This window comes from Gastrolobium bilobum, unplaced genomic scaffold, assembly GCF_033153095.1.
Source record: "Gastrolobium bilobum isolate Gb01-03AN ecotype WA unplaced genomic scaffold, APGP_CSIRO_Gbil_v1 utg3919, whole genome shotgun sequence".
Lineage (NCBI taxonomy): Eukaryota > Viridiplantae > Streptophyta > Magnoliopsida > Fabales > Fabaceae > Gastrolobium > Gastrolobium bilobum.
In genome coordinates, this window is record NW_026895192.1 from 73,028 (window position 1) to 85,749 (window position 12,722).

Consider the following 12,722-nt stretch of genomic DNA (forward strand, 5'->3'; position numbering starts at 1 on the left):
GAAAATATAAAATACTTCATCAATCAAAGACACATGAAGTTGTTATCAAAAAAAAAAAAAAAAAAAAGACACATGAAGTAACTAAACGCTCAAACAGGTAGGTACTTTATATGCCCACTTACATTCTCCAAACAGGAATGCAGTATATTAAGATCCCCAAACAGAATGAAAGGCATATTGTAATCATAGCATAGGCATATGCTCTCCAAGGATGCATGCTTTCTCTCATTGCATTAAACTCAGCAACAAATGTAGAGACAGTACTCAGACAGCCCAAAAGACCAAATTGAATTCCTGTTACAACTGTATCACAATTTGTGGTATTCACCTGCATCAAACACCAGGTATACACTGATCACAACCTCCAAAATTATGATACACATTCTCATAATTTTGTTGGGACATAAGATCCAAAAAAAAAAAATTAAAAAAAAAATTAATAGAAAACTTGGAGAAAAATTGATAGGAAAAGTTAAGAAATCTAATAAGGGTAAGAATAAAATACGAGTACAAAATTTTCAAAAAAAAAATATTAGTAGGAGGGCAAGAAAACAAATATAAGTTAAATAGCATATGGCAAGAATATGTAGAAGAATCAAGTTGGAAAGAAAAATCTTTCTCCTAAAGCAATTCTGATCCACATAAGGAGTTTGTATAATAAGATACTGAAAAAACTTACTGATTTCTTCATGGTAGCTAATGCAGCCATGACACAAGCAGCAGAAACATTGGCAATTAGAGTCCCAAATGGAAGCCATTTGAACAACCCTGCTCCTATTCCACGCCCATTGAGTCGAGCTAAGAACCACCTAATCCACACACCTAGAGGTCCAACCATGCAAGCAAACCATAACTGAGCTGCATTACCACCATGTTTGAACTCATCCTTTTCCAATGCACCAATGACACCCCACAACAAACCTAAAATCACCAATAACACTATGGTAACTACCAATTGACGTTGAAAGCTGTCCACCTTAGAGATACAAGTGCCACTTCTAGGTTTCATGTTTAGCCTGCTGAGAAGCCATTTGAAACCCTTGGCCGTCTCTACCCCAAAGATGATCGAAAAAGCGACAAGAGACAAGCCTACAATATTCCAGTTGTTTACAAACTCTTCTTAATAACTAGAAGGTGCTGAGTTAAAATTGACATTCAGATCACTTAGGATAAAAGTCCAAAACAGGGAAATAAAAATAGGTAAAGGATCCGAATGAGACAGCTACTATACAACTAAATCGCCCTTAACGAAATGTGCCATATTACCTACCAATTAGAAAGCCAAGGACAGAAAAGAGCCAGTGTCCATCAACACTGAGCTCAAGCATTTTCTGATTCCAACCACTGAAAGTTGTTAGGCTCCCTAAGTAGCCAGTTGTTAGTGCAATGGCTAGATGCTCAGATACACGGGATATATCTCCTTTAAATACAACACCAAACCATCCCATCAAAAAGGAACCAACCTGGAAAATGTGTACAAAATTTGAATGAGCACAAGATCAGAACCAGCTTCCTAATCAATGAACTTCAACAATTGCATTTAACGGGAATGCTAATGCTTTTATATTGATTGTGTCAAAGCAAAAATAGCAACTGTAACTCATTTAATTGTACTTATTTAAGTCACATTAAAAAATATGAAGGGTTGTAACTTTGCATTATTAGCAAATCTCAAATGATGTTGAGTAAATCCTTAAAGTCAAATTGAGTATAACATGCAGATCAAGGAATTAAGGAGATTGAAATAGAGACGAAGCATGCCTAAAACTAACTACTGTTATGCTGTGAAAGAATAAATACGCACTTGCTTTTGAAACACATTTATAATCCGGATACACTCTTATAAGGTACGGGTATACACTTCTTTTAGGTGATGCATATCCTGATCAATTAAGGAATCCAAACGCATGTGCCAGCAAAATAATTAACGTTAAACAATTAAATAAAGGTCAAAGAAATCATTAAAGATATATAAAATCATTAATGTAGCCTCACCCATCAGCTTAAGTTTTTGAGTTAAATTAGTTCTTTACATGGTATTAGAGCCTCGGTGCCACTAGTTTGGGATAAAGGTGTTATCGATGTATTAACACAACAATGCCAATAAAAGCTAAAATTGCTTTTCAACCAGCCAAATGATTCTACAGTCCATTTTTTGTTACTTAATCGTTCAATGATTCATAAGGATATAGTCATCATGAAAATCATATTCTGAAATTACTAGCACATGATCCACCTAATCCTCCTTAACCTTATTACTTATTTTTCTTCTTTTCTTCTCCTTTGGCAAAACCTGATCAAATTTTGTCTTTTGAATTTTCTTTTCCTTGGTAAAAAAGTAATCATTTATTGCACTCAAGAGTCAAGACTTGCGCCTGATAATCTGTGCATGCGAAGGGAGAAGGGGCAAACCATATTAGAAGGCAAGTCAGGGTAAAGAATGGTCTGATCACTAGTCACACCAGCAACCCCCGGTCCAAATAACTTTCCCAGTAAGTATCTTGTTAAGACCTGCATATTTATTATGGCAATTGGTGCATTAGTATCATGATAATAACTGCATATTTCACAACGAATTGACAAGAAAGATAATGTTAATGATTCAGCGGATTGGCAGGTAGATTTTATTTTGAGTACTCTACTTAAACGTCTTAGATTACTGTCCCTTGAGAACACAACTTATTGCAAGATTAAATTTGTTCTGCTTCAAATTATGGCACTCTTGGATCAACGAGATAAAAGAGAGAAACAAGTATTTATGTGCAGACAGAATTGGGTTTATAATTATAAGAATATAGAGCAGCTATAATTGGGTTCTTAAGGGTATATGCTAAAATGCTTGGCAGAGAGTTGGTTTGAAGTAAACAAATAAGTCATAGTATATCTTATCTCAAGAATGAGCATGAATATGCAATTTCTTAAACTCTTCATTATTTATCAAACTGATTTTCCAGCATACAACACCAACAACCAAGTGTTATCTCATTAGATGAGATCGGTCGTACTGCTGTAGCCTTTATGAATCAATCAATGCAAATGGATTCTATCAAAAACCAAAATTACCAGTAAAACTGTTCAGAGGAAAGTCCTCTGGTAAAGGTTCCTCCAAATTTATCAAACCTATTTTCTAGCATCTAACACTTTTTTTAACCATTAAGCAACCGATAAAATTAGAATAATCCAGAGTCAGAAGTTAGCATATTACCCCAAGAATTCCAAAAACAGCTAAATGAGTTAGACATGAAACATATTCCAGTAGCTTAGGTAACTTCTTGTTGTCAAGTTCCTGCAACTAGAGTCAAAATAACTTCATTATTTAATCATGAGGAAATAAAAATAATTCGAATTAATTAAGCTTAAACGTATCATTAACAAACATAGAAACAATAAATCAAGAAAAAGAAATTGTTAAATGAACCCACTTGTTTTTTGTCTTCAGAAAGAACTTTTCCATTAGTAGAAACAGGGGTCTGGATCGGTTCTAATGACTTTACAGAGGAGACATAATTCAATGCTGCTGGATATTGATGCAATTCATGATCCCCAGGAATGTAAACACCTCCATTTTCGGAAGAGCTGTCACTGTGCCTTGGGCCATGAAGAACTCGATCCCCAATATCTCCTGCTTCTGAAACACACTCACTCTCAGCATCATCATCTACCTTTTGACTTATTGAAAGCCTACTAACTGCAGAACTGCAACTGCTTGTTCTCTCCATGAACCCCTCGAAAGCAATAAAACTTTTTTCCCTCTGAAATAACTACAAAGTCGTTAAAAAACAAAGTCAAGATCAGTGTTATACTAAATGAGTGATCCAGCTATTGCTGGAAATCTTGATTTTTTTTGTTTTCTTGCTTTTCTTTCTCATTTTAACAGGGAATGATGAATCCAAAATACAAAACATCTACTTATCAACTTACATAATGGATTGTGAACTACTTCGCCTTAAGAGAGCTAGCAACATGTGTGTAAATTTAAATAACCGCTGCTACCAATTTTGTAGTTTTTAAACAAAGAAAAGAAGCCAACATTGAAACTTCCAACTAAAAAAGAAATAATTTATCTGCAAGTCAATATGAGAGAGATGAAGAAGCAGCTATCAAGCCTAGAATTAAAAATTCAAGTGCATAGTTGACTTATTGTTTATACATTTTTTTTAACATAAAGTAATTAACAAATATGTCAGCTAATAAAAACTTCAAATATATGCAGAATTCATAAAATGTCACTGAGTCTTGCACGGTGCTCAGTGCATTGCCAACAAAAAATTGTTAAAATTTGTATGTGTTCTGGGTCTTCTCTTCTATAAATAAAGCATTAAGCTTTTTTGGTGCACGTCCTCTGATCCCTACTTCTTTAGCAATTACTGCATAGACACTATGCCTTCATGAGTCTCTCTATCTATGTCACCTATTGCACATTTTTTTTTTATAAACGATGAGTTTTTAATAAACTTTATATTATATATATGTAACACACCCTCTTATACAAAAGTCATTTAGACTTCAAGCTTGGATGTTACAGATACATATTTCTTAGTTCTATTTTTTATTAATTTAATTTCACCGTAAAATAGTGAAGATCCAACTCGTGACCGGTGGTCACCTTGCATCTAACATTTTTCATAGACAATCACGAGCAGCATGCAGATCCCATATTGTTCACTGCGGATCGGTCAGACATTCACGATCACATGTGGGGGATACCAAGATTTATCAAAAGTGGTCTACACAAATTAGAAATGTTAACACTATTCAAATAAAGGAAATTCAAAAGCAAGCTATCTTTTCACATCGAAGGAAAAAAGTTAAGGTGTTACTATTATACCCAAATAATTAGTGCCAGCTCTGAAATGAAAGAAGCTTAAAGATTCACAAGTCACCATGAATAGTATTTGCTTTTCTCTTTTCCTTGTTTTATATAATTTCTACTTTAAACCACATAACGCAATAATAAAGGTCAATGGGACCATGGCGAATTGCGACACATGCGCCACAGCTTCAGCCTCGAGCAATGAGAGGTTTCAGTGATATTCCGAGAAGAAAAATACTGTTCGATCCTCGGGATAGAAATGTCCAGTCAATAACTGGTAGTTAATATTGGATCTACACGTCCTCTGTAGGGGAGATATTTGCGAATCATGGTGGAGGTGTGTGTGCAGAGAGGATAGGGTTTTGAATTAGCTGCCATGAGTGGATTTCTGGTCCTCTCGAAAGTATTGAAAATTCAGTTCATGATTTATAGCTATCACATTAGATTAGTATATGGGAAAAATATTTCTATAATTACGGGAGAGAACTTATCTACGTTTATTTTCAAAACGATATCGTTTTGGTATTGAATCTTAAAAAATTATAAATATAAAGACTATTATAACCCTGAAATAAATTTAAATTACATAAACACCATGATTTTCGTCCCAAAATGACGTCGTATTGAGCGTACTACAGATAACTTATCTGCAGTAACTGCAGAAAAAACAAACCCTCATTATATTTAACGAATTTTTCTTTAATTTCTCTCTTAATCATTACCTTTCTTGAGCCTTCTAGAATATGGCTTTACGTGTCAGGTTCATAAGTTGTAAAAATATCTTTTTTAAATCTTAAAACAACATCATTTTGACTTATTGGAGATAAGTTATCTCCATTGATCGGATACATTAAACCCAAAAAAAAATTAACTCTTGAAATATTTCAGCTGTAAACATATGTATCCAATACTAATGCAATTCTTGTGTTGATGTAAATTGATTATATTAAAAAAAAACTTATAAAATGTATTTAAATACTATATTTTTTATAAATAAATGAAATTATTATTATTTACATAATTAATGTAAAAAAAAAATTTTGAAAGCACCAAATAAAATGTTACACATAGTTTAAACAAAAACTTCAAGATTTTTCTAAAAAAAAAAAAAAAAAACTTCAAGATTTAGAAAGGTCGTGACTAGAGGTGGCAAAGTGGCTGCCTGTCCCGCTCTGCCATCAACCAGCCAAAAAGTGAATCAGCTTGTCCCGCCTAGCTTTTGAAAGTGGGCTGAAAAACTCAGCCCGCTTCGCCCCGTTTGGCGGGTTAGCCCGCTAGCCTGAGCCTATTTTACACTAACCCACCTCGGTTTGCCTATGCCCGTCATCAACCTGCCAAAAAATGAGTCCGCCCCACTTTTGAGATGAATTTTAGTCCGCCGCATCCCATTTGACGAGTTGGACGGATTGACCCATCGAGCTGAACCCGTTTTGCCGACTCAAACCATGACATCTATCTACCCAAACAAAAAAGGCCATGACATCTCCTAATTCCTTTCTCACGTCCACGCATAGAAAAAATTATACCGTGACACAGAAGGAGGGACTCTGAGTTGGCATGGCTCCCAAATCCCAAGACAACGTTTCAAGAATTTTCTTTCAACATATATTTAAAAATTCTACATGCAATGTAATATCTGACCTCCTAAAAAATGAAATTAATTCGTGGCATCCCCCCAAGAATATTCTGCTTCTGCCATACATTTTTCGGGAAAAAAAAAGTTTAACAACTGTATTCATTTGTTATCTCTCTTTTATTAATTGTTCGTATAACATATACTTTGATTTGATACAATGCAACGAGTAGATAATTGACAATTCACTTTATTATCTTCTTAATTGGCAGAGTAGACAGGCTTATACACAAGAACTGGAAATTAAAGTTTCACATTTAGAAGAGCAGAACGAAAGGCTGACAAAACAACAAAACAGTGTATGTCTCTATACCTTATTTTAACGACGGCGGCGGTGGATTAGAGTGGGCAGCGCAATGGCGGAGGTGGAGTGGGTGGCACGACGGCAGCTATGGGCAGCGCGGCAGCTGTAGAGAGTATGATCATAGAGAAGAAAAGAGAGAGAAGGGGGGAGAAGGAAAGATAAAGGATTTATATCGGATCAAAAAATCAATCTAACGGGTGAGATTGATATTGATTGATAATAACATAGTAGTAACCATATTTGGTTGTTACAATATCTTTTCCCTACTTTAATACCCATATACTTTAAGAAAGTTGTAACTATTTATTGATTTTCCTTTTCCGTAAGAAATATATACAACTTTTCCTCTCCAATTCGATCATATTAATTTTTCCAATTCCAAACCCGGTCACGTCCGTATTCAAATCAACCAATAAAATAAAATTCAGCTATGTATCTTTCAGTGAAACATCTTGAAAATAAAGTAAAGTAATGCTTTTTTGCGGACAGATGAATCTTAAATCAAGCTTTATCATCGCTTTTTATGCCTATCATGCAGGTGGATGTCTCAGGCAATTTCATGATTAGCATAATTTTATAATTTTATAACGTCAACAAGTTCAAAGGTGTAACACATGAATGGAAAACTTGTCTTTCTAAGTCCTATTTAATTAAAATATATGGTGTTAGAAACAGAAATAAGTTATAGTTGAAAGTAGATTTGTAAATAGTTGAAAGTAGATTTGTAAATAGATGAAGCAGCAGGAGCCTACACAAAATAAAATTATTATGTGAATAGTATTTTTAGAAAATATTTGAATGATTTTAAATAATAAAAATAAATCAATTTATACCAATATGAAAATAAGAACTCTTACCTTCGTTATTGTTCTATTTATATTTAATGATCATACAAATTATATTACTTATCAATTTTAGTGATCTTTTTACTGTTTTTATTATATTCTCTTATTTATTTTTTTAATAATCTAACACACTATTTGGATTTGAGAGTTTAATCAAATATAATTTTTTTAAAAATTATATTATCGTGTTGTTTGGGGCATGTTATTGTGGCATTATTTTTCTTTTTATTTTATATTAAACTATATTTTCTCCTCAGTTATAGAAATAAATAATCTATAAAAATCAGTCTCCCTATTATCAAAATAATTAAGAATAGTTCACTCTAGCTATTTATCTATTTTAGGTAGACACTCTAATCTTTTAAATGTACTAAGGGTGTTCATTTTTATATATTTATTTATCTATTTCTTTCTTTCTTTCTCCTTCCTTCAAAATAAACGAGGTAGAGATAAGAACCAAGTCTTCTAAATATTTTCTGACCCTTATTTGTTCTCTTTTCCTCTGTTACACGAACCCTCTCGTCATCACTCCCTCGATGAATTTTTCTTTCTCGTCTCATTCTCATCATCAGCCTAGCGTCTCACCTACGTGTGTGTTAACCGATCCAAACCGATTCAAATTGCGGTGACCAAATCGAAAAATCGATAACTGAATAAATCAAAAATAAAAAAACCAAAAACAAAAAAAAAACTGCAATTTTTAATTGAATTGGATCGATTTTCATCAACTCATCCGAACGATCCAGTCCAAACGGATCCAATATATTAATTCCCCTCTACCTACTTAGGTCTTTCCCCAATCATAGCCTAAAAATTTCTTAACCCAAGACCCATTAACCCATCAACTAAATCCATGAAAAAATCTAGTCACATCTCATCAACAAAATTTCATCTGTGTAGAGCTTCATATCTCATTGCCCAAAAAAAGAACTATATTATCTTTTATTGATGCTTTTGTATTTCAAAAAAAAAAGTTACAAAGTCAATATATACAAAAGATGTTATTTGCACAATAATCATGAAACAAATTTTAGGATTTTCAAAAAATTGAAAACCGATCCAATCCAAACCGAAAAAAATTGGATTGGATCGGATCGAACTTGAAAAAAATCCAAACCGAATGGATGATTACATAATCAAACCAAAGGAATTGGATCGGATGATTTTTGCTACCAAAACCGATCCAATCCAGACCACGAACACCCCTAGTGTGCATAGTTCGGTTCGATTTGGTTTACTTTGTCAAACCAAATTGACTTGGAAAAAAAAATTAGTGAATTAATTTATTAGTTGAGTTATGAATCCAAATAAACATTATAAAAAGATTGAAGGAAAAAAAATTAAAAAAATATATAAATGATACTAAAAATAAAAAATACATAAGAGAAAAAATTAAAATAAAAGACTAAATAAGTAAACAACTAAAAATAAATAAAAAAGAAGACATTAAATAAATAAATAAATAAGAGAAGAGAGAAAGAAAAATAAATAAAAAAAGAGAAAAAATTGGTTCAGTTCAGAAACTGCTTTTCAATTCAACTAGTTTTTTAAAATAGTTCAATTTAAGAACTGATTTTTTAAAATTAGTTTTCTTAAGTATAGTATTTTTTGTGGTTCTTTTGCATACCCCTAAAATTGATTTTTGTACCAATTTTGAACCCAAATGAAAAGTATACAAATATTAAAAAAAATACAAATAATATCACATTTGAAAAAAAAAAGCAAAAATAAATTAAAGTAAAAATATGAGAAAAAAGACATAAGAGAAAAAAGAAAAGAAAAGAAAAATAAATATAAAAAACTAAAGAAATAAAGTAGGGCTTGGTGTCATTTAAAATGACAAACACTTTTCCCAATAAAGTAATAAAAATAAAGATAAAAGAAGGGAAAAATAGAGAGAAAAAAGATAAATAAAAAATAAGAGAAAAAATATATATTCAATTCATGATTTTTTAAACCAATTCGGTTCTTAAACTGGTTTTGAAAACCAATTCATAAAATAAAACAATATAATTCATGAATTGGTTTTTCAAAAAACAATTCAGTACCAACGGGGGTTGGCTCAAGTGGTAAAGTACTTGGGTTCGCTTAAGCAATAAGCAAGGACTCGAGTTCGAGACCTTGTGTATGCAGAAAATCCTCGCTGGGAGACTCACCTGCTAATGTTAGGTATAATGACCCTCACAGTTATTATGGATTTAATATTGAAGGATAATTATAAAGAAAAAGAAATAAAGTCACCTTTGGTGAAAAAATGAGTTAAAATGACAGTTAAGGGGTAAAAATGCAGATAAGCAAAGTTACTTGAAAAGTGAAAGTAAAGTTAGAAATATGACTGGAAAAATATTCTAGTCCATTGGGTAAAGTTTGGTAAAGAATAGAGGTGATTAGATAGATAAGCTCCTACCCAGTTAAATTTCACTTAACCTATGTAAGTGAAATTTGACTAAAAGGCTCGTATTCTTCTTCTCCACGCGACGATGCAGAGAGTAAAGAGGGAAGGGGAGAAAAAAAAAAAGCTTGTGGGAGCTTCAATCCTTGATAACTTGAGTTAGGATTGATGAAATCAATCCATTCCAAAGCCTAAAGTGTGTCAAATTCCATCCTCTACAAAACCCATAAGATTGTTCACCATGGGAAGCTCTTGGGAAGGAGATTTCAGCCCTCTAAATCGCAGGTACTGTTCATGCGAAATTAAAGAGAATGTATTTTAACGTTTTCAAGCTTTGAGATGGAAGCTTAGATGCCTAGGAGATCATTTAAGGCATGAAACTTGAATTTGGTTGATTAAAATTCAATATGGTATTTAGGTTTTTCTTGATGTTTTATGGTTTCATGGAGGTTTTGTAAATGATGTATGAATGTGTATGTTGTTGTAGAAGTTGTTCATTGAGCCTTGTTGTTGGTAATAGTTGAAAAATCATTGAGAAAATGGATGGCCTATCTCTAATGTATAATTCAGCCTATGTACAATAAAATAGGTAGACCAAGTGTTTAATGAAATGCCAAAGTGAAAATAATACCTTGTATGTAATCATTGATAAGTGGTGTGAAATAGGATTGGTAAAAGTGGTGAAAGTTAAAGAAAAAGACATGGTTCCTATATATATGTATTCTAGTCAAGAGGAAAAATAATGAGGAATATCATGCTTTAATATGTTTGAATGTGTGTTTATGTGTCTTGAGGTTGGTTAATAATTATCTACTTAATTGGAGTTGTGTAGTGAGAAATAAAGGAAAGAAAAGCATGAAAAGATAATAAATACTTATGAGTGCAAATCTGCCCTCATCATGAAATAAGTACAAATGAGGTATTTAGTGATATTTAAATAAGAGATGATGATGGATATTCGATGTAGTGATGAAGGGAATGGTTGCTAACAAAAGATAGCTTGAGAAGAAGTCATGAACACACCTATATGTCATTTTCAACCCTTAAAGAAGTAAATGGGTTGGAGTTGTATTGGACTTGGAATTATGACTTGTAAGTTATGTTGAAGACATGATAAGTATATGTAAAGTGAGAAATGTCCACTAAGAGTTAGTGGTTTTATGCTAACTAGCTTTGGGGTCCTATATTAAGTTTGAAAAGAATTGGTTATGACTAGTGTATTGGCATAGGATTGGCAAAAACGTAAAGAAACGAAAATAAACGATAAAATGTACGCCTTATGTAAAATCTAGGCATGATAGCATTTTATTGATTTGTATTTTTGTATTCTTTCTCTAGGTGTACCTAGGGACTGAAAAAGATCGGAACCTTCTTGAAGATATATAACTAACTTGTGCCACAAGTAAGCGGATTGAAAAAGCTTCAAGAGGTAAGCTCTATGTTTATGGGGTTCGCTCCTACTTTATGTTCCGCCATAGTGTACGGACTGTGGTCAGGTTGTATGATATGTATGAGATATATGATATAGATGCATTCATATAGAGCTATATGATAATATGATATGTTTTGTTTTGATGTACTTACTTTGATATATGTTAATATGATATATTTTGTTATGATATGACTTATGTAATATGATTTCTGTAACAATATCTGGCCATTGATTGTATAGTACCCGGATGTTAGCTTTGGGGTCCTCCCTCGGGACTGATGGTGTACGCCTCTGATATGTTCTGGTTCCGCTTTGGGGTCCTCCCTCGGGAACACGTGCGTTGATTTCCGCTTGGGGTCCTCCCTTGGGAATGACTGCGTACGCCTCTGATATGTTCTGGTTCCGCTTTGGGGTCCTCCCTCGGGAACACGTGCGTTGATTTCCGCTTGGGGTCCTCCCTTGGGAATGACTGCGTACGCCTCTGATATGTTCTGGTTCCGCTTTGGGGTCCTCCCTCGGGAACACGTGCGTTGTTTTCCGCTTGGGAATAACTGCGTACGTTTCTGATAAGATATGTGTATATGTTTTGTTTAGTTATGATATTTGATTATATGACATGTTTTATGGGATATGTATGATGATTTTGTAAATGATATTTGTTACGTACGATGATTTCCGCTTGGGGTCATCCCTTGGGAACGATTGCGTACGTCTCTGATATAACACGTTTTGTTCTGATGTGAGTATTGTGATGATTTTTGTAAAAGATATTTGTTACGCGCGTTGATTTTCGCTTGAGGTCATCCCTTGGGAATGACTGCGTTTGTCTTTGATAAGATATGTATATATGCTTTGTTCAGTTATGATAATTGCTTATATGATGTTTTGTATATTATGTATCTGACTGTCATGCAGGAAGTGAGCCCAGGGTATGGAGGGTTTTCCATAAACCTGGAGTTTACTAGAGATTCGTCTCTAACCCCGTTTGGGGATATGATTTCAGGAACACAGTTAATTGAAGAGCCTCATGGGACCAGGACACTAACCGTGGCTAGAGGCATTAGTATGAGGATGTGGAGTTCTGGGTGGTCGGATGCTACTATTTGTTTTAGACGTATTTTTGGAAAAGATGTATTGTTGCATAGTGTTCATATTCGATACATGTACATTTATGTATTCAGGCATGATGATATGACTATGTAGTATTCAGTTATGTTATGTATTGGATTGCATGCTATTAGATTTGTGGCACGGAGCCAAGTTCAGCATGCGCCCATAGATGTGTATCTGAGTATATTTGCAT

The 12,722-nt window shown here is 33.5% G+C and overlaps 1 protein-coding gene across 1 annotated transcript; it reads right to left on the reverse strand.

Moving 5' to 3' along the window:
- Positions 1–118: 118 nt before the first annotated feature.
- Positions 119–4,898, reverse strand: LOC133299106 (uncharacterized). Its single transcript, XM_061498536.1, has 8 exons — positions 4,884–4,898; positions 4,607–4,727; positions 3,423–3,761; positions 3,206–3,292; positions 2,413–2,511; positions 1,271–1,463; positions 680–1,089; positions 119–328 (listed from the first exon to the last, which is right to left on the reverse strand). The coding sequence occupies exons 2-8, from the start codon at positions 4,625–4,627 to the stop codon at positions 119–121; spliced, it is 1,359 nt and encodes a 452-aa protein (XP_061354520.1). The 5' UTR covers positions 4,628–4,727; positions 4,884–4,898.
- Between the last annotated feature and the right edge of the window lie 7,824 nt (positions 4,899–12,722).